Source organism: Alligator sinensis, unplaced genomic scaffold (assembly GCF_000455745.1).
Source record: "Alligator sinensis unplaced genomic scaffold, ASM45574v1 scaffold1329_1, whole genome shotgun sequence".
Lineage (NCBI taxonomy): Eukaryota > Metazoa > Chordata > Crocodylia > Alligatoridae > Alligator > Alligator sinensis.
Genome location: NW_005842460.1, coordinates 19,815 through 42,761, shown reverse-complemented (window position 1 = coordinate 42,761; position 22,947 = coordinate 19,815). Strand labels below are relative to the sequence as shown.

Below are 22,947 nucleotides of genomic sequence, written 5' to 3'. Positions count from 1 at the left end.
CCCAGCCCACCAGGTCCCAGCCACTGGGTCACAGAGGTCCAATGGGGAAGGCAGCAGTACAGGGATCCCTGAGCCCCACAGCGGGCACCCCACATCCACCCCCACTCCCCACAGGCTCCGCTTGGCTGATATATATATACATATTTATATATATATATAACCACAGTTATAGAGAATACACACATTACTATAGTGCCTTTATAGTGCCTTTAACCTGGAACACACTGGCGTGCACACAGACGGACGTGCACTCTACTCTCACTCACTGTCTGCACATGGACACACAGAAACAAACATACTCTCGCTGCCATGAACACAGACACAGATACACACATGTATACATGCACACACGCACACACAGATGCAGATGCACACACAGATGCACAAATAATGCACACAGGCACACAGATACACATACAGACACATGCACAGATGCGTACACACACAGACACATGCACACACATGCAGGGATGCACATGCAGAGATGCACTTGCGCGCACACACACAAATCGCAAGTGCGATACACATGCACTTGCGCGCACACACACAAATGCATGCACGCAAACACACAGATGCACACATGCATACATACACACACAGAAACAGACACACGCAGATGCACAGTCTGTGTGTGTCATGCACACACAGACACACAGATGCAGATGCACACACAGATGCACAAATGCGTGCACAAGCACACAGACATGCATACAGATGTGTGCACAGATGTGTACACACACAGATGCATGCACACACATGCACAGATGCACACACACAGATGCACACACATGCACTTGCATCCGTGCACACCGATGCATGCACACACACACACGTGCACACATAGAGATGTGTGCACACACAGATGCACAGACACAAGAAGATGTATGCACACAGACACACACACACACACACTTTCCCTCACAGGATCTCCTTCTCCTCCACTCTTGATCACTTGAGGCAGTCCCCCTTTCCCTCCCCCTCCACCCACTCCCAGGAGCAGCCCAAGGCTTCGTCTTACTCCCATCTAGTACCTGTTGCACTGACTGGCGGGTGCTACTGCCCAGCTGTGTTTGTGCAGCTGTGCACATACGCCGAGTCAGGCCAGGAATGCTGCGCTGTGCCACTGTGGGTGGGTGGCAGTGCTGGTTAGGGTGGCTATAGGAGGCTAAGGTGAATTTGGGGGGGCTATGGCCCCTCAAGGCCCGCCACCATTGTCACCCACCTGCAGAGGCATGGCGTGGCACTCTTGGCCCACTCCCCTGCCCCAGCGCAGCACTGCATGGCACTCCCAGGTGGCCTGGCCTGGCCCCAGCCTCCTCCCACCCCCAGCCCCACTGGTGGAGTGGCTCCACTCCTGGCTGCAGGAAAGCAAACGTGAAAGTTGCAGTTTTGAACTGGGTGCCATCTGTGTCTCTCTGCCCAGTTTAAAACCCTGTGTTCACTTCCCTGCTGATGAGGATCCCAGGGTCTCGGCTTGGTAGCCCCTGGGCCCGTGCCCAGCTGGCCTGTCCATTAATCCACCTATGGGTAGAGCTCCTGGAGTAGAGGGGAGATAGGGAGACACCGCTGCCTGGCAAACAGGAAAATTGGTGGCCATATGGCACTCCTGTCATCTGGAAAGGAAGAAGGGGGACATTAGAGAGCCCCACACAGGAGGGTAGGGAGGTAGGGAAACTGCTAGTATAGAGGAGGGATGGGACGGCAGCATACAGGGAGCTGAAGGACGAATGGATGGCAGGCCTAGGTACGCAGTGAGCACAGCCAACCTCAGCTACAAGGGGTGAAGCTCCCTTGTCCATAGTGTGGTCCATTATTGAATAATAAACTCAGTGCTGTCTGTTGTAAGTCATCTAGTACCTGCAGCCCCTGGCTACGATGTACCTGCTCTCAATAAGATGTCGCTTGCCTTCCCTCCTGCAAGTACTGCCAGCTGGCTGCTTTCCAACCCTTCTACTTTTAGTTTCATTTATTCTAGGCCACGCCTCCAAACAAGAATTTCCCAGGCAGTGACGTTAACCCTGAGACCTGAATCACTTCTATGCTTGCCATGGGAGCTGGAAGGTAGGTGCTGATATTTACTGGGGCAAGGGGGCTCATCCTAGCAATCCTAGATTGCTTTCTCAAATCTCACCTGCCTGACTTCCATTTTCTAATAGGGTTGGGGTGTTGTTGTAGCTATAGTGGCTCAGGAAATATGAGAAAAGCAAAAAATGTCTGATTGTTTGTTTTTTCATGATATGTTTTATTGGACCAAGGGTCAAATTGGGAGAGATGGTGGATCAGCTTTCATAGAAAAATGTGCCTTTGCTCAGGGCTGAGAAAGAAGCAAGTGCAGGCAAAGCTAAAAACCAAAACAGACAAATGAACAAAACAAACCCCGACTTCCTTCATAAATTCCCTACGTATAGACTGAGTCAAAATGAGGGAAGATGAAAGGAGAATTTGGAAATAGTCTCCTTATAGCACCACTAGAACCACCACCAGTGGTTGGGGGAAAAAGGCAGCGAAGATCATTAGTGATTTTAATCAAGAAACATGGCAATACCCAGAAATGCAACTGATGACAATATAACCCCATTAAGTTTGGTTTTGCAAATTCCAGTGCTATTGAGAAATCTGGCAGTGACTGAAGGAGTTTAGGGAATATTGCTGTGTCCTGTTTCGTCTTATGAATTCAGATTGTAGCCAAAATGGTGGTGGTGCAATAGACTGACCATTTTGAAACAGGAACTGAACACCTAAGTGAGAATCTGTTTCTGGAAATGGTGGAAAAGCTTGCAAAATTGCAAAAAAATTGTCCTTTTCTGCAAGCTTCCAGGATCAAAGTCCCTTTGTCAGGCTCTGGGAAAAGTATAGATGGTATGAGATGGTAAAAAGTCCCCATAGGTAGGAAATAAATCTGCTATGCTATTTTTTTCTTGCTTACTGGCTGCCTTCTCCTCAAAGGGCATAACTAGAAAAAAAACAAAGATTGTACCTTGAAGGAACATGCCTAAGGGCCTAGATAGACAAACTGTTTAGATTGGTGTGATATATATATATAGGGCAGATATGCAAAACCCTAAACCAGAGTAAGTACCCAGTCTGATGGAGAATTATGTCCAGAAGAACCAGGGGTAAAACTCTTCTAGTGTAAGTCTCACCAGTATATGACCTCAAAGGACATTGTTTGCTTAAGACAAATGGGCTATTCCTGGCTGCACAAGTAACAGCTGTCCATTGTGTTTGATACACAGGCGGTGCATCTACACAAGAAACTTTACTGTGCAGTAGTGTAGTTTACTGCACAGTAAACATGTGCATCTCCATGTGCAAATGCTTACTGTGAAGTAAACCTCACGAATTGTGAGTAAATTTGCTATCTGCAAATGCAAGTAGCACATTTACCTGCTGTTAGTTACTGCGTAGTAGCACTCTTGTAGATGCCGGAGCAAATCTGGTCCCAGTCAGTTGAGCACCAGGGGGTGGGAGCTTGCTCCCAGCCCCTGAGAGATGCCTGCTGCTAGGCTGGGCTCTGCCACCAGGCCCTGGGTGGGGACTATGTCCCCCTGCCCCAGCAGCAGGGAGCTCCAAGCCCCCCACTCCAAGATTGTGATCAGGGAGCGGGGGCAGGGAGACCCTTATCTCCCAGCCCCACCTCCATGACATCGGGGCCAGTTCTAGGAGGTCCTTATCTTCCAGCTTGAAGTCCGCAGTCATGGGGCTTGGGCTGGGAGATCCTCCTCCGCCGCCTGTTCCCCACCCAGCTCCATGCTCATGGGGCTGAGTGGGGAACTAGCTCTCCAGCCTCTGCCCTGTGATTGTGGCTCCCTGATCAGGGGCAGGGGACTTGGAAAGAGCTGCAGGGGAGGGGCAGGTCCCAGCCCCCCACCCCGACCCATTGATGTGGCAGCTAGGAGCGAGCAATGATAAGATACACAGCAGTGTGTCACGGGTACTACCTACTGACCTGGAAGTAGCATGTCTGTAACAAGTTAATCGGACGTGTTGAGAACGAGATGGCTAGTATGAATGTGGCTCCTGTATTTCTAGTTCAGTGCACAAGGCAGCCTCATGTGTTTCAATGTGTGGCCAGTTGGCATAGTAAAATAATAGTATGGACATGGCCTACCTACTGCTGTACAGGAGCTCAGAAACCACTGTTAGCTGGAACCGGCTCGTTAGCACTGTTGAGGGAGTACAGACGAGGCTCCTTTGAATGTGACCTGCCTGATTGTTCCCTTTGCAGTGATCTTTTGTGACTGATTTACTTGATTCCAGGTCTCGTGAGGTGGAAGCAGTGGGCACTGGTGAAAAGCCATCAGAGGTTATACGAAAGGCACGAGGAAAACTGACACTGGTGCTCCAAGAGGACCCAGGGGCTGTATTGAGCGCTGTGGACACTCACCTCCTCCTTTCACAAGGAGAGTACTTCAGCCTGAGCCAGATAGACGATCCACAGAAGCTCATAGCGACTCTGATTGACACCATACTTGAAAAGGGAGAACTTGCTCATGAGAGTTTCCTAAATTGTTTGGCAAATCTGCAATACACATTTTCAGGCTTAGAGCCAATTTCCAAGTATTTAGGAGATGGTAAGTACTGTTCTCTACTTTAAAAAAAAAAAATTATACAGTACCTTAGGTTATTTTAAGGAATAGTCCTTTAAGGAAAAGCCTTCTCGACTTTCATGGAGGATGCACAGAGTTTTTTGACACATCACAAGTTCAGTGCAGTCCTCTTCAAAACAGCCTTTCCTACCCATCGTTCCATCCATGATGCCTTTCTCTCAGTCCCTTTACACAAAAGTTCAGACAATAAATTCTGGAGGACCATTGATAAATCTCCTGATATCCTCCTCTTATGTAGGGCTGGGCAATTATTTCAGCTGGACGGCTGCTTAAGGCGTTTTGGTGAGATGTCAAGGGTCCCACCCTTTGAGAGGTGCCCCATGCCCTGGTCACCATCTTGGGACCAGAAATCCCACCCTAACCCCTTTCCTTTGCCATTGGAAGTCCCTCACTTTGCCCCCAGAAGTACTCCTTCTGGGAAGAGGGTTTACCATGAAACCAGGAACCCCCCCCCAGTTATATACTAAAAAGCAAACACCTACAATAACATATTTTAATTTTATTTCAAAACATATTTTTGTCCTGATTTGTCTGCTTCTGCATCATATATATAGAGGTGAACACATAATAGCTCAAAACAAAGTCTTATTCTTGTATATTGGGGAGGGGGGGAGGGTGTGTGGAGAGGTGTGGCAGGGTATGGGTGGGTGGGTATGTCAGATGTTGTGGCATGTGTCAGATGACCCCAGCCAGATGCTGGTCTGGTCTTCTCTTAAAGACCTCCAAGGTAGAAGGGAGCACCACCGCCCTTGGAAGCCCATCCTAGACTCTGGTAACCCTATCACTAATCCTATCCCTAGCAAAAGTCTTTCAGAAACTGATTCAGATTTGATGTTATCTTTCTTTAATTATTATTCTTTAGATTCCAACAGTGGACCTGTGCATCCAGAAGGTGCTGGATTCTTAGACAAAAAGAATGAACCAGATGATCCAGAAATCATGGCATCCTCGGTGAGAAAGGGTCTTCCTGGGAGTCCATCAGCTGGCATCCCCTCAAAGGAGAGGAGAGACAAGAGCTCAGAAGATGCCACCACATCCTTGGAAGAAAAGAAGGGAGCTGAGGGCCTAGAGGATACTGCCTCACCCTCAGAGAAAGGCAAGAGAGCCAAAACACTAGAAGATGAAGCCATGCCCTCAGAGAAAAAGAGAAGCATGAGCCCAGAAGGAGCCACCATACCTTCAAAGGAGAGGATGGGAGCTGAAGTCTCAAGAAATGTCATTGCACCTTTGGAGAAACGTCCGGGTGCCAAGACCACAGAAGTTGTTGCCACAACCTCAGAGGAAGGGAAGGGACAGGAGAACCTAGAAGAAGTCACTACAACCTCGGATAATGGAAACAGAGGCGAGAACGCAGAAGGTGATGCCAGACTTTCAGAGAAAGGGTGTTCTGAAGGTTTGTAGATCATCAGTATTTGATGTTTTATCCTTCAGGCCCATGTAAATGGAAGGGAGCTTAGTCAGAGTAAGGAAGTTGAGTGGGATGTCTGGAACTATGGTGTCACCTCCCTGTCTACCCTCACCTGTCCATAATTACATATACAGTGACAAAAATAATCCAGAGGGAACTCTTTTAATCTCTGAGCACATGCATCTTTTCACCCATACTATGTAGCTACACAAGCTTCACCTCTGCCATTTTACCAGGCAAAACCTTCCCACTTAGATAAGGAAAGAAAACTCACCATCATTTAAGTCATCTCTTATTAACAGCACACACACACAGAGCATGTCTACACATACTATTAATTCAACTGAATAAACTCCGGTACAGTTTGCACTGGAGTTTGTTGCTCCCTGGCACCATGTTGACGTGTGTGCTTGGGACTGCAGCACCTTGAGCCAGGGCCAGGCAGCCCCAGCTGGCAGGGAGTCCAGAGGGTTGGTTAGGATGCCAGCCCAGGGCTGCTTCAACCTGGCTCAACATGCTGCAGAGTGCTTGTCTGGGATACGAAGGTACTTCAGTGCGGGGCTGGCTGGCAGGCAGCCCCCAGACTGAACCACCCTTATGCCCCAGCCAGCCTCGTCGGCATGTAGACATATGTTGCTGTGGAGTAAATAATGCTGCTGCAGGATAGTACAGTACTTGTGTTGAACAAACTGTCCTACAGCTGCATTTATTATTTTACTGTGGCCTAATAGAGCCACATGTGTCGATGCTGGCACTCTACTGCGAAGCTAATTAGGTAACTCCACAGCAAACATCTCATGTAGATATGCTCAGAGAGAGCAAACACTGAAGCTAACAAACAGCTTGAGTGAATAGTGGAGCAGTAAGTGGGGTGTGCTTGTAAATCCCATTAAAAAAAAATCTGGTGTAGCTAAATTATCTCAGGTCCTATTCCCATCCACTTAGTCTTTCTGGTACAACTAACACTAAGGGCGCATCTACACCTTGCTGTACGGCATTGTTGCTATGGCACCATGCTTTAGTACTTCCTTTTGGAAGCACGAAAGCATGGTGCAGTAAGTGCCCCTACTGCGCCATGCACGCGGCGCACGCTTAGATTTCGCTGCTACGTAACCATAGTGGTGCACTATACCAGGGAGCACACTGGTGACATACACTGTGTCACTACGTCACTATAGGTTGACCTGTAGATGCGCCCTGAGAGTGTTAAAGCGCAGGAAGTCTTAGATCACAGGCTTTGTGTTTTCCTCACCAGCAGTTTAGGAATCTTTTACAGAAATGCCTCCATGATGTTTAACACTTTGCTTTCTAGCACCCGAGCAATTCCTTCAGCAAACTCAAGAAGAGCTGACTGCACTCTGGAGCTTGGGAAACACACTGGAGTTGACACCAGTGGGTGACGAACTGCCAGAAAGCACTCCTGTAAAGAAACAAGAGGAAGCCACTCCATTAAGAACATCAGCCATAGGGTAATGTCTCTGAAATCTTTGCAAGCAGGAATCACCTGAATGTGAATGAGAGTAGGGTATGACTTTGAGAGTCCAAGGACTTGTTCAGACAGAATTAGGCTGCCATCGAATGCAAAACTTGTCACAGAACCATCTCTCCTGTGGCCGAGTGAGGAGGGCATTTACCCCAGGAAGGCTGTAGCCCTAAGCTTTGGCTCACACTCCTAATTCTGTTTAGGCATTTTATCTAAGGACCATCTAGTCTTGTCTCCTATTTCAGAGGGTGGCCAGGACCAGTGCTTTAAGTTTAAAGTATAGTATAAGTATCAGTTAGTTCCCCACAAGAACCCTTATATTGCTCTGGCATAGTTAAAATTGGCTTTACCTTTGAAGCATTTTTTTCCCTGTCTTAGGACCTTGGTAAAAACATCTGCTGGTGAAAAAACTTTGGGAAAACCCTCAGACATAATACGCAAGGAAAGAAAAAGATTAATTGAAATTCTTCTGAGAGACCTAGAACTCAGTTTGGATGAATTTATATCCCAGTCCATTATCACAGAGGAGGAGTATGAGACTTTGGATAAAGCAGAGGAAGATCTCAAGAAGAAGAGTCGAAAGTTGCTGATTCTGGTACAGAAGAAAGGGGAATCTACTTGCCAGAAGTTTCTGGAGTGTTTAAAAATTGTATCTCCAGGCTTAGACGAGGAATTGCAATATTTAAGCTATGGTGAGTAAAGAATGGGGTGGACATATCAGTCAACATATCCACATTTCTACTTAAATGCAGACAGGTAAACTATGCATATTTAGCCTGTACAGTACAGGGACTGGGCTATACCTACAGAGGATCTTTTGTATTTTAGGCCTATAACTTGGTTCTGCAGACAGTGAGGAGACATCCATATTGTGTATAGATATGAACTATACCTGGAGTATATGACCATATACAACGGTTCCAGATTCATTAAAAATCCGTGGCAAAAATAGGCCCTACAATAATATCTGTTCCTGATATGTATTGTATGTGCACCCTTGTCATTTGGATGGAAAATTAACTCCTGTTTCCAATATAACTCCTGCTGATCTGTCAGTCTTAATTTAATCCTCCAAACATGTTTCAGATGTTCTAAAACTCTTACAAAAACGCTGAAATTCAGAATTCCCCATAGACCTGGCTAGAGCAAGGCAGACATTGCCCCGAGGCTCCCCCTATGCCTGAGGCAGATGGTGGGTCTTTCCTGCCCCTGCTCCCTGCCTGGTCCCACTGGGTGGGGTGCGGGCAGCTGTGGGGAACAGATGTGGTGGGCTACTTGGTTCAGCTGGAGACAGCATCCGTGGTAGAAAACTGGGGCTATAGTCATGTAACTGCATGGTGAAAGTGGATGCAACTGTAGCAGAAAGCCCCCTTTTCCTCTTGCCTGCAGTTGCTCTCCCCTCCTTGCATATGTTTTTCCTCTTCTACCTTTTCTTCCTTCTTCTTTCTTTCACTTTAAGATAAGGATTTATGTTTTAAAATTTGGATGTGTGCATTTTGTATCTCCCCTTGTATTTTGGTATTTTTATCTATTTGTGTGCTATGGCATTACTTTTGTAGCTTATATTTTATACTCCTCACCTTTCAACTTTCAACTAAATGTGTTTGGTTTCAGAAGTAAATTATACATTGTAACAATATTAACAAGGGCAGGAGTCAAACTGCTGCTTCCCTGTATCAGGTGGGCCCCTGAAAGAGCGAGTGAATCAGTGATTGAATGTGTAACACAGTAGCAGGTGGCTATTAACACCTAGGGAAACTGCAGATCAACCAAGGGAAGAAATCAGTAGGAGACAATGTAGCAACAGGGAATTCTCTAAACATCACTGATCAAGGGCTAGAAGCCCTGGTCTGAGTTAATCAATGGAGGGGACCAACTTTTGGGCTGAATATCTCCAGATCGACCGCTCCCAGAGCCCTATTCTAAATTCATCAACGGACTCCCAAACCTGCACGTTCATGCGGATGACCCCTGGGGCTGACAGATGCCATCCAGTAGCCACTGAGGGGGAAGTCCCACGAGGGTCAATGACCCCTGGATTGGGCAAACCTGAAAACTGGGGAGTCACCAAAGTCTGCCAAGGACAGATAAAAAGCAGTGAAAAGTAACCCTCAGCAGCGCCCTCTTGATCTCCAACTTGACCAGCACCAGACCTGTGCAGCCAGAAGGGCCAGCCGGCGACCCCCTTCTGGAGGATAACACCACGCTGAAAGAAGCCTCGACTGGCCATCGACAGCAGACTCCAGCGCTTGTAGGATAGGTATACTCGACTCTTGTAGCTTGCTACTGTGTGTGTGCATGTGTGTGTGTGTGTGTGTGTGTGTGTGTGTGTGTGTGGACCAGCCCCAAGGTTTATGATTTATCTTCATTACAGTATTTCAATCCGCCTAATAAACCAGAATTTTAAGGATCCCAAGTTGGACATTTGTAGCCACCACAACCACACCAGTGCACCTGCTCTGGATCTGCCCTTGGTGCAGAGTACTCACACCTGTCACAGCAGAGATGTGGACAAGCCCTGTGCTGCTTCCTGCCTGAGGAGTGCAATGTGAGGACAAAATTTCATTTGTTTTATTCTAGTGGAAGGAGCTGACACCCCACGAGTGCCAGAAAGGGCAGAAGGTGACCTACTCAAAGGTACTGCATCTCACAGCCTTTCCTTTGGGCTTTACTATGTCAGGCAAATCTTGACACCTTTTGTAGCTATTCTTGCTTATTGCTTCCTACAACTATTATAGCTGCTTTCTCCCCTCTTATCCAGATGCTGCTCCATTCAAAACTTGCCTTTTTTACTGAGGTCTGGAGGAGCCTCACCATGGATTTCAATGTTAGCAGGAGCAGATACTGTGCTAATATCTGGGGTCCTGGTCTGGGAATGGATCTGCTCAGCAGCACCACAAAACAGTTGCACATCAGAAGCATGAGTGGCCAGTACAGCGCCCTGAACAGTGGCAGCGCACAGTGCAGGAGCAGAGGTTGGAGGTTTGCTGCTGCTTGGGGAGGTGTCCGCTCTTGGTCTTTTGTCACCAATGTGTGTCAAGCAGCTATATAACAGCAGATTTTTTTCAGCGGCAAAAAATGGACTTGACTTTCCTCCATCCCTAGGAGTGAAACTCCAGCCTCTGCTCCTTTGCCCCAGGTGCTGCTGCTGCTCTGTCTTCACTGCTGCCAAAACTGGAGCTTCTGCAGGGAAAACCAAGGGTGTGGAGGGAGCAGGGCACAGAAGGGTGATGCACCACCCTAACTCTACTGTGGTGTGCCCCCTTAAAGCAGCATCTGGGCCTGTGTCCTGCTCAACCCCCTATCATTACAGTACTCTCGCTGCGAACGGAGGTGATCATCCCAGCAATACCCAACCCCAATGGTCACACTTAATATATTCATTTTATCAACAAAGCTTTCTTTTTTTTTCTTTCTAACAGAGCTTAGGGATTTTAATAGCCATTCAGGTAGAGACATGGGAAGTGATCTTCTGGGACCCTGAACCCAATCTACTGCTATCACAGACATACTTCTATGGCTTAATTATGCTTCTAACCTCTTGCTTTTTTGGATCTGCAAAATATTACCACTTGGGTAATATTTAGTGCAATACCAGAATATGAAGCTTCAGACATTACTGTATTTACTTTAATCCAAGAGGAGGTTTTTTTTGCTCCCCCATTCAATATTCATGGGAAAAAGTCCCCCTTCTTGGTTTTGAGTACAAGACCAGGAGGTGGGGACAGGTGGCTACTGCTACTCTGACTCAGGGCCCCAAGCCTGGGTCAGGGCTGGAGTTGGAGCAGCAGCAGCAGCCACCTGCCCCATGCAGCCTCTCCCTCCACCCCTCTCCCACTTACTGTCAGGCGCATATAGAGCTCCATTCCCTCCTGGGGCACAAAGCACCTGGCACCTCTGGACCCTGCTCTGCCACGTGGCAACATCCCAGGGCCAGAGCTGCTATTGCCAGTCCTGCTTGGCTGGGAAGGGGCTGTATCTTCTACATGCCCTAAGCCTCAGGAAGAAATGAAGCCAGACTGTTCCTGACAGTAAGTGGCAAGGGAGAGTGGGGAGAGGCCGTGGGGAGCAGGCATAGAGGCTGCAAGAAGGGGCTGGGGCTGCAAGAGGGAACAGAGTTTAAGGTGGGTAGAGGCTGGAAGGGGCAGGGAGGCAGGCAAGGCTGTCAGGAGACAGGTGCCAGGGGTTCAGACACCTCAGTGGGAGCAGGAGGCAGCAGGGTGTGCAGGTGGCAGGGGCAAAGGCGGGGGGAGGGGAACAAGCACTGCAGGGAAGATAGGGGCACTTCAGGGGGGCCAACTGCAGGTGGGACAAGTGGTGCGGGGCAGAAGGCAAGGGGACTACCTGCTCCCTCAGCATCCTGCCCTCCCCTCCCAGTGCATGCCCTCCTGTCACTGCTTCCCCTGCTATGGCAGTGGTGCACGAGAAAAAAATGAAGACCCTCTGATAATTAATTTCTCTACCTGGAAAATGATAAAAAGATATATACGTTTTCCATACATGGAATCTAATTATTGGTGGGGGGTCATCTTAAAATGTTAAGTCACTTTGGATTTGGGAGAAAACTGTATTAAATGTCCATCCTTCTCTCCACAAAGCTTTTCTCTGGGCACGTCTACACATCGCCGTATGGTGATGGTGCTTTTGGAAGTACCAAAGCACGGTGCAGTAACCGCTCCTACCGCGCCATGCACACGGGACATGGTTCGATCGCACTGCTACTTTGCCATGGCAGTGCGCTCCCCCAGGGGAGCATGCTGCTTTGGCAACGTAGCTGCTGACCGTGTGCAGACCCACGTGATCACTATGTCACCGTAGCACACTGTATGGTGACGGAGCACGTCACTACATTGCTGCAGGGTGACGTGTAGATGCGCCCTCTCTCTTGATTCAGATTTGCAGCCAGTTCATGTCTGCAGATTTTTACAGATTAAAGCTGCTTCCTAAGAGTCATGTACTACACAATTAAGATTAGCAGTAGGTCAAAGTTTGGACTTGGTCTCCTCAGAGCTCAGTCCAGATGAAGTGTCCTGCTCACTTGGGCTGAAAGACAACTTTTAGACAGATCACGCTCGCTACTAAAGTATGTTAAGAGAAAAAACAAAACAGCCCAAGCTGAGTCTGTTTAATGAGGGGATTTCTTTACCTTCAGGAGGAAGGCCAGGCCTTCAGATCTCTTCCTTCATTTAACCATTTAAATGGTGAAATTCATGAGTGATGGTCCAGCTTGAAGCATGGACAGTCAGCACTTGATGCAGTCAGCAGTTTTTTCTGCTACTCAGTGACTCAACAGACTTACTGAAAGCCTAATAATATATATATTTTCCTTTGGGTTTCTCCCTAGATACTTTAATTCAGGAACAAGAAGATGAAATTCAGCAAGCCACAGAACTGGAACCAAAAGGTATTCCTCAGAATGTTTCTCTCCACAGCTACAGTTACTATGAAATCTTGTTAAGGCAAAACACTATTAGCTTTATGACCACCTGAAGTCCCTTCAACATCACACAGCATAAAAGACTCAGACCCTGAAGTCATTTTGGACCACTCAGGGTAGGAGCCCAGGAATTTGCAGCAGATCCATGCAACCACTATGATTTGTTTGATAAACCAGTGCGCAGTTTACAAAAGCCTAGGCGGGCTAAACATTTACTACCCACTGCCGGCATTTCCAGACTAAGAGGCACAAAGGTAGCAGCTGTGGAAAAGCCTGGTTCATAAGCCAAATTACAACTGCCTACTCTTAAAAGAAGAGCACGTAGTACCATGTCAGATATAGATTTGGCTTAAGTGAGGCTGCTGTTCTCTGTGCAGCCATGAGCCTTCTTTATGGGAGAGGTATGAAGACAGGCCAAGGTCACTGGAAATGTTAAAGGAATGTGCCCATCCTGAACCAGCTCCTACAGTGACTGTTAAATACAATGTACTAACAGAAGGAAAAGTAAGAATGCAGGGCAGGTAATTGTTACAGCCCAGTCTGAGTTTGATTAAGGAGGAAATTTCCTTCCATCCAGAGGAAGTCCATGGTTACTGTTCTTGAGGCCCAGTTATGGGCTGTATCGGTAACACTATAGCTTACCGTTAGGGCCCCTAACTCATGCTACTGCAGAAGGTGCAGGCCTGGGCCCAATCCAGTGCATGGGGCCATGGCACCTTATCTGTAGGGCTTCCCAAAGGTGTAGCAGGGCAACTCCGTGCCTGGGGCAGCGTCATCTACAGTGGCGAGTCAGCCAAGGCTGTGGCAGGGGCTATTTCCTCCCCGCCAACCCTCCAAAAAGGTGTCAGGAGACAGGCACCTTTTTGATAGGTATGCCACAAATTAGCTTGCACCCTCCCGGAGTGCCACTTAGATTCTCTTCCCTGCCTGATCAGCTGCTCTGTTTCCTGCTCCCTGCCCCACTTGCTTGTCCCTTCCTCTCCTGCCTCGTGGCGCTTGCGACATGCATGCTACAAGTTGGCCACCCATGCCTAAGTCAGTGGGAATGCTGCACGCATTGTCCCTGCCTATTTTAAGGGAATTAGTCATCCCTTAGATTATCCAAAGAGGGTGTTCTGGACCAGCCATCCCAACCCAAAACTTTCTGTTCTTAATTTTAATGTTCCTACATTATCATTTTCTCTAGGGAGAAGAAAAGCAGGCGGGGAAGTTATCTCCAAGTTAAAATTAAGGAAATATAAAAATGGGAAGCTTCGACTGAGTGACATCCTGGATATCAGCCCAGGAAGTATACAGGACCAGAATCCTCAGGCACTAGGAGATTTACCGTGGCATTTTCTGAGGAAGGTAATGGCTTTGAATGTCACAGCCAGAAGCATGAGCCTTGTGCATGGGGCTCTTGGTGAGCAAGGAGATAAGGACCATGAGGAACAGGGTATTGAAGAAACAATCTTCTGTCTCAGCAACAATGACAGGGAGGATGGTGTGAACCCCCTGGATGTGGTCTGTGCAGTCCTCCGTTGCTCAGACAGTTTCCTGCAGCAGGAGATCCTGTCCAAAATGGCCATGTGCCAGTTTGCTCTCCCTCTTCTCCTCCCTGCCCTCGACACCCCCAAGTGCACCCTCCTGCTGTGGGCCATGAGGGACATTGTGAAGAAGTGGAGGCCGCGCTCCCTGGCAGAGAGCAGGGGCTTCAGAGAGGAGAGCCTGGTGCTCACCCAAATGCCGACCATCTCCTTTGTAAGACTGCAGCACTGCAACCTCTCCAAGTCCAAACTCCTCAATGAGATCCTCAGCCCTGCCCAACAGCACCATGATTTCTTTGTCCACAGGGACATGGCATCTGGGAATGTCCCTCGGGCAATCACAAATGGGCTGGTTGAGATTTCCTGGTATTTCCCCGGGGGGAGGGAGACCTTGGATGTTTTCCCAGAGCCCGTTGCAGTTACTAACCTGCGTGGAGATGTTGCATCGCACTGGCCACACTTTAGCTTCTTAACAGAGGTCTCCTCAGCAGTGTTCATATTTGCTGAAAGCATTACTGAGAGAGAATATGGGCTGCTGTCATCCCTGAGAGAATCCACGACCAAGTACTACTTCATTCTCAACCACCAGGCCAGGCATGTCCAGGAAACCCTGGGGTTCCTTAAGAAGTTATCCCCAGTGCTGAAACTAAAATCTTCACATGTGCTGATGAAAGATGAGACCACAAATATAGCGACATTTGTGAAAAAGCTCCATACCACTATATTAGGCATACTGAAATCTGCTCCCAAGAAGCTGGCTATCCAAGACATGGCTGTGACAGCACGTGAACTAGGAATCCACGTAGATGAGGACCGTAAGGAATGTCTGGACACAAGCAAGTGCATTGATGAAATCACCCGAGAAATAAGGGATGTTGCCAGGTACAAAAAAGAAATGCTGAGACTCCAAGGAGATTTATGGAGGAACTTAGCTAAGGTGGAAAAGGAATTGTGCCGAATGGCCAGACAAGGGGACACCCCTTCTGAGAAATATAGATCTCAGCTGAAGGAAAAGATGTTGGAGATACGTAAACAGCAGAACGCATGTGATCTTACTGCTGGTCTGACTAAATTCATTAGTGGAATAGGACATCTCCCCCAAGTGGAAAAGCAGTATTTCCTGAAATGGATGAAGTTCCAGCTGGATTCAGTCGCAAGGGAGAACCTTTCTAAACTGAGGGACACATACAAAGAGAAATGTAAAACTTTAGATGACCCCCAAAAGTTGGCTCAATTAGATAAATTAATATTATCAGCTTCCCTAGGAGTGGAGCATTTCATGCGTGAATTGGGGCAGTTCTATGAAGCTGAATGTTCAATGGTAAAGGAAAGGAAAATTCAGAAACGTCAGAGGCAGTTCACCCAGCTCCCAGGCATTGCAGCTGACCTGATGCTGGAAGGGTTTCCCCTGGAGCTGCTGGATGGAGATGCCTCCAACATCCCACTGCAGTGGGTGACAGATGTGCTGACTCAGCTCCACACCAGGCTGCGGGGAAGGTCCCGGATGGTGGTGCTAACAGTGCTGGGAGTGCAGAGCACGGGGAAATCCACCCTGCTCAACACCATGTTCGGCCTGCAGTTTGCCGTGAGCAGTGGCCGATGCACACGAGGAGCCTTCATGTTGCTTATTAAAATCAGGGAGAATTTAAAAGAGGAGCTGGGCTGTGATTTCATCCTGGTGATAGACACTGAAGGCTTGAAAGCCCCTGAACTGGCCACACTGGAGGATAGCTACCAACATGACAATGAGCTGGCCACGCTGGTGATTGGGCTGAGTGACATCACCATCGTGAACATGGCCATGGAGAATGCCACGGAGATGAAGGACATCCTGCAAATCGCGGTGCATGCATTTCTCAGGATGGGGGAAATAGGGGTGAAACCCAACTGCCAGTTTGTGCATCAGAACGTCAGCGACGTGTCTGCGCACGAACAAAACCTGAGGGACAGGAAACGCCTCCTGGAGCAGCTGAACGAAATGATCAAAGCCGCAGCAAAGATGGAAAAATTAAACAAGGAAATAACATTCTCTGATATAATGGACTACGATGCAGAGAAGCACAACTGGTACGTCCCTGGGCTGTGGCACGGTGTCCCCCCCATGGCTCCAGTAAACACGGGATACAGTGAAAAGGTGTTTGAGTTCAAGAAATACCTTTTTGAATTCATAAAGAGCCGTTCACGTACAAGAAAGCCCAAGGATGTCCCCCAGTTTATCAAATGGGTGGAAAGCCTGTGGAGTGCTGTGAAACATGAGAACTTCATCTTCAGCTTCAGAAATAGCCTGGTGGCTGAAGCCTACAATCAGCTGTGCATGCAGTATGCCGAGTGGGAGTGGGATTTCCGCAAGGAGGTGCACCTCTGGGTAACTGAGAAGGAAACAGCAATTCAAAACCTTTCTCCTACTGAACTAGAAGCTGATGACTTCCAGCATGCAATGCAACAGAAGCTTCTTTGTGGAGAAAAGAAAATTCTGGAGTCGTTAAGACAGTATTTTGAAAGTGGAGCCGCAAACTTGCCTCTGATAGAAAAGTATAGAGAAGATTTCATCAGAAGCGCTAAGGGCCTGAAGAATGAACTAGAGAGTTATTCATTTAGCAAATGTAAGGAAGCCGTTCATATTAAAAAAGGCCAGCACAAAATCGAATTCATCCAGGGTGAGTACCTGAAAGTAATTGAAGTGAAAGTGGACAAGCTTTTGGATGACTGCAGAAGAAAACAAAGGAAACTGCAAGATAAAGAATTGGAAGAAGAATTTGAGAAAATGTGGAAAGAAACGCTGCTTGAATTATCTCCCATTCGTTTAAAGAAACGGCAAATCCATGAAGAGATGGAGCTCCATCTGAGAACAGACCTTGGTAAGAGAGGGAGTTCAGTCAATCAGAAAATACAGGGAGCTAGAAGCTTGTTGCATTATAACATTAAATCTTTCCAAATGCAAAATGAATATTTAGACTCCTCTTGGCGTCATCTTGTAAAAGATTGTATAAACAACGAACGGTCACAGAAAACAGGAGAAGTTGCAGGCTTCTTGCTGAGCCGATGTAGTAACTACATTCAGGGAAGGGTCGCTTCCAAAGCAGACTATGATAAAACCTACTGCGGAGAATTGTTGCATATGATCAATGAGAGGCTTCAACAACAGGATGTTCAGAAACTTGGTATCTCTGCCCACTTTGAAGTAGACCTGAAGCTTCACATTTTGGGGGAAGCATCTCAAGCATTTCAGAAGATGCATGAAGATTTTATCAAGGAAAATGACCCTCAGCAGCATCTGGAGAAGCTGAAACCTCAATATTTCTCTATATTTAGAGACCATTACTTGGAAAAAGATGCCCGAGAAAATAGGGCCAGGGATTTCTGCAATCAGTGCCTTAAACCTGCCTTCATGGATTATGTTAACAAAAGACTTGGTCTGGAAATAGTAGATGATTTTCTTAGCAGTGGACAGTCTATAGAATATGCCAGCCGGAGCTTTTTCCAGTTCACAGTGCTGAAAAAGCTGTTAGAAGATGGGAACTTCAATAGGTATGCAGAGTACATTAGTAATTATGAAAAGTTTGTCAAAGATTGGATACGGAGACACATTTTAGATCACTATAGAAGGAATGAAGATTTAGAAGACCTGGAGAAAGATATTTTATCTTCCATTATAAAGAAAGTCAGGGATGCTTTGGAGATACCCAAATACGTAAGGATGAATACCATCTCCGGCTTTTTGGAAAACTTCTGCAAAGTGCTGAAGAAGGATCTGGTCATTTCCAAAGACAGTTTAGTGGGGATTCAATTTAAGAACACAGCAGATCCGCATCAGTTTGCTGCTTGTATTCAATCTTTTCTTCCTGATCTGCAACAACAAGTATTATCTGAGTTGAAACGTTTGGATGTTAGCTCAAAGCTCTCCAAACTCCCCCTGAAGCCCCAGGAGGAAATCTTTAAGCGAGTCTTTGGTTGTGGGAATCAGTGTCCGTTCTGCAAGGTCCCCTGTGAAGCAGGAGGAGCAGCTCATGAGCAGCATTTTGCATCAGTACACCGTCCTCAGGGGCTTGGGGGCTACCGTTGTACTGAAACAGAAAAACTCATCTATTCCCTATGTTCCTCTGATGTGGTTTCTAACACAATGTTTAAAAATTCAGACACAGATTGGAAATATCATCCATACAAAGATTATCATCAGTATTATCCCCACTGGCGCATCCAGCCAGATCCCAGCATCAATGCTTCTGATTACTGGAAGTTTGTTTTTAAGGAGTCCAATGAAGAGTTTGCTAAGAGATGTGGTGCTAAACCAGCTGATCTCCCAACAGACTGGCAAAGAATAACAAAAGAGCAGGCCTTGGGGAGCTTAAGAGAGATATTTAATATAAAGTAAAAACAGTCTGCTAAAGTGCAATGTATGCATGATTGAGCAGAAAAATGAGAATTCTTTTGAAAAGGCACATTTTTTCCCCCATTGCTGTCAAGTCCCAGTAGGATCCCTAAATACAGGGCAGGACCTGTCTCCTCTATCTTCTCTTTGTTCAGCCATAAGGTTAAAGACCATAGGAAAGGCTTTCCGGGAGATGCTGAGCTGGCCTGTCCTCCACTCCCCAAAACACTGACCATCACTGCAATTTCACTATGTCTGCTATGCTTGGTACTTCACAGACCTGCCACCGTTCCGCCTTCAGTCTTCTCTGTCCATCAGTGATTCTCAGCCAGGATGCTGCAGCACCGTGGGGTGCCACAAGACCCTTTTATCAGTGCAGTGCAATATAAGTGGTGTTAGGTGTGCAAACACCTGCATGATTTGCTACAGAAACCCAGGGATTTCAAACAGAAAGCTATAGTGTCAAAACCGTTCCTACCTGTTGTGGTCTTTCTGAGTTCTTTCCAACAGAATTGCTCTATTACTTTCCTTAGTCAATAAGTGAGTGAAAGCTCAGAAGTGATATTTTCCAAGGGGTGCCTTGAGTGTAACGAGGCAAGCCTTGAGTCTCAAAAGGTTGGGAGTCACTGCCATGTACACTATTCTTATTGATTATGCCAAAATTTCATTTTAATATTATAGATCCAAAGGCATTTTCTTTACTTTGTTTCTTTTTAGTACATGCTTTAGCTATTCAAAATACAAAAGCAAGCAACATCCCCCCGCCCCCCAGAATAGTAGTCTCATATGCTGTCTTGTCTTTCACAATAGATGTTTAAAGTTTAAAAATGTCTACAGAAAGGGGTGCGTTTACATGTCGCCGTATGGCAACATAGCGATCACATGGGTCTACACGTTATCAGCAGCTACGTCACTGTAGAGGCATGCTCTCCCAATATAACGTGCCGCTATGGTGACATAGTGGTGAAATCTACTCATGGGCTGCGCGCACGGCGCAGTAGGGGCTATTACTGCACCACTGTTTAGTACTTCCACAAGGAAGGACTAAAGCATGGCACCATAGCAACGTCACCGTACGGCAGCATGTAGACATGCCCAGAAAGTAGCAGGCATGAATGATCTGTACGCTTAATTTCCTCCTATATCAAACTGTTAGTAGTAAAAAAAGATGGTAGTGACCCAAGTATCACTTGGTGGAAAATATTAATGAAGATCAAGTTAGTTCTTTTTTTGATTGTTATTAATTTGCTTGCATGTTTGGGGAAAGCAAAAAAATTAAAATTATTTGAAAGATGAAGGAATGATTTGTTTCTTTCAGTTTGTTCCGCAAAAGACCAAGATGCTACAACTATGGAAAGCAGCAGTTACTAATCTTTTGTATCTCTTTAATGCTGTTGACAATGTCTCTCTCTCCAAGGCAAAGACATTTCTAAAATATCAGCCTGAATTCAATAACATTTCTGAACCAAAACCGCAAAATAATGATTTCTTAAAGTGTTCAGCCATAACTTCTTTTGGTAAAATTCTCACGTAGAGACTTGTTTACAAGATTAGGGGACCAATTTAACACAAGGGAGGACTGCAGAGTCCTCAGCGCAGGGGAGTTGCCTGGTCCACATTGAGAGACTGATATTTTACCTTGACTTGTGCAGATAGAAGCATTCTTGCCAAATTCCACATTTACTGTTGACACACGTGCACCTGGGGGATTCATAACCATTAGGCTGGAAACCAAGAGAGAGTTCCTAACTATCGCCAGGGTAAGGATCTAGAATAGCCTTCCATTTGGAGCAGGAATCTAAATTGGAGCTAGATCTGTTAAGGGATTATGGTTTCCCATGATGCTGTGGGACAGGATTTGATGGACCAAGACCTTAAAAGCCCTGTGGTCCTTACAGACTGCTACCAGCCTCCTCTCTGCTCATCACTCTTCCACTAACTTCATGGGGGTTCAGTCTCATATGATTTTCCATGAACCATACATGTCAGTGATTGCTGTGGATTCCCACAAGAAGAACGTTACTCCCTCTACCCTTCCCCATGCAAGTGCAGAAAGCGTTTGGGGACTGCAGGGGCACCAACTGGATTTCGTTAGGCAGGGGGACTTCTGTAGATGCCAACTGCATCATGGAGCAGATAAACCAGCCTGCTCCCCCAAACTTAACTGCTGGCCATGGGCTTCAGCTAAGAAGGGAATCATGCATTTTAGAAAAATGCCAGTCCAGCCCACTTAAAAAAATTGATGAATAAATCAGTCCGTTGAAGCTGGGTGCTTGCATTCCCTCTTGCCCCCTTTGTTCCCCTCTGGCCCCAAGCACTTCTTCAGCTTAGATTCCAGAATGGTTTTTGCCAGTGGCCAAATTGCTAGGGGCTCTGGCACTTGGCTTGCAGGTGATCCCTGCCACCAAGACCTTCAGCACAAGTGCGGGGAGGATTCAAGGACAAGAGGAGGCTGTCCTGGGAGTCCCACCCCACTGCCCAGACAGGGCTGGAGGAAGTGCAGCTGCGTCTCTTGAGGGGCAAGCCCACAGAACGTGAGCAGCAAAGATGCTGGTGCTATTAAGTTTGGTGGAGGAGTCTGCCATGCAGAAGTGCAAATGGCCAGCCAGAAGCAAGTACCAGGAATGGCATTTGAACCCATCTCTCCAGAGGGAGATGAGAACACCCTGGATAAAGGAAGAGCCTACATTTGAGCCTGGCATCTTAGACCACTCTGCCACTGCAAAAGCACGGCTGAGGCCTTGCACGCCATGCCTTGAGTTATCCTAGTTGTCAATAAGTGGAGGTTTGGTCCCTGTTCTGAACCCTGGAGTCTTTTCCACCCAGGTGACAGGCACCCAGCATGGAGAAAGAGCTGGGCCCAACCCTATGGCAGAGGGCAAGAAAGAGCACTCCTGGGGTCAGCCAAAGGATTGGCTTGCCCTTCCTTGAGGGTCTAGTGGCCTGGGTTCAAATCCTGACCAGGCAAGCCCCTCTCCTCCTCTGCCTTTTCTTTCCCACAAGGTACTTGGTACCCCTGCTCAAAGCAAGGAGGGGCCATTTTTCAAGGCCCCACAGCTGGTGTGCACCACCATATCTTTCTGACTTCTGGGTCAGCATCAGGAAGACAAAGCAGGGAAATGTGTGGCCAGAAGGGGCAAGAGGGGGAGAAGAAGACAAGAGGCACCTTTCATGTGGGCATCCAACAGGATATTCACTTATGTACTGGCTGCTGTTCCTGAACACTGCTCCCAGCCCACCGATGGCCCCATCCCACAGAGAGGGTGCTTCTACACATGTCCCTATGGCACTGTTGCTACTGCTCCATCATTTAGTACTTCCTTTTGGAAGAACCAAAAGATGGTGCAGTAACAGCCTGTACTGCGCTGTGAACACCACATGTGGTTATTTTTAAGCATTGTATCTCCATAGCAGTGTGCTATAATGAGGGAGCATGTAGCTACAGTGACATCGCTGTGGCATCACAGTTTTTGCCCGCTGGTGCTATGTTGCTGCAGTGCATTGCTACAGTGATGTAGCATCATATGTAGACATGCCCAGGGGGGTTTGGTGAGTTGTTGCATGGGGGCACGGTGTGCTGACCCAGCCCGCGACACCTCAACAAAACTCCCTATGTGGCTTGTGGGCCCAAATAATTGTCCACCCCTGTTACATGACCAACCTGTGGAAAAGCTCCCAGAGCACTGGTGACGAAGGGGAATGGTGGTTACTGCATTAAACCCAGAAACCTGGACAGGACAAAAAGATTTCAGAGAAATGGTGACTAAAAGCAAATTCATGCTTTGTGGTCAAGCTAAAAGGCGGTGCATCACAGAAGCACAAATTTACTTAGGCATTCATTGAAAAAAGATGAAAAGATATCAACATTAGAAGCAAGGGAACCCCCAAAATTATTGGTAATCAGTTTGGTTTTAGAAAAGGAAAAATTATAAATAATCCTCAGGCATTAAAAAAAAAAAGTAAAGAGAAATAAATGTTTATACGTGGTCCTTGTAGATCTACATGAAGAACGGCATCAAACTCATCCAGGCCTGCAGGCCGGGTAAGTGGAGTGGGACTTCCATGCTCCCGTGGCTAAATCAGGCTCACAGACCAAACCCCCTCCATCAACACA

At 47.1% G+C, this 22,947-nt stretch overlaps 1 protein-coding gene across 2 annotated transcripts; it reads left to right on the top strand.

The window, feature by feature from the left end:
• Positions 1–4,264: 4,264 nt before the first annotated feature.
• On the top strand, positions 4,265–20,123 carry LOC102381168 (interferon-induced very large GTPase 1-like). Of its 2 annotated transcripts, none has more exons than XM_025212415.1 (7): positions 4,265–4,574; positions 5,473–5,967; positions 7,331–7,487; positions 7,880–8,193; positions 10,082–10,138; positions 12,846–12,905; positions 14,125–20,123. In XM_025212415.1, the coding sequence occupies exons 2-7, from the start codon at positions 5,550–5,552 to the stop codon at positions 18,834–18,836; spliced, it is 5,718 nt and encodes a 1,905-aa protein (XP_025068200.1). In that variant the 5' UTR covers positions 4,265–4,574; positions 5,473–5,549; the 3' UTR covers positions 18,837–20,123. The 2 variants fall into 2 exon arrangements, with proteins under 2 accessions (XP_025068200.1, XP_025068197.1); XM_025212412.1 differs by having other exon boundaries at positions 5,473–6,003.
• Positions 20,124–22,947: the final 2,824 nt, after the last annotated feature.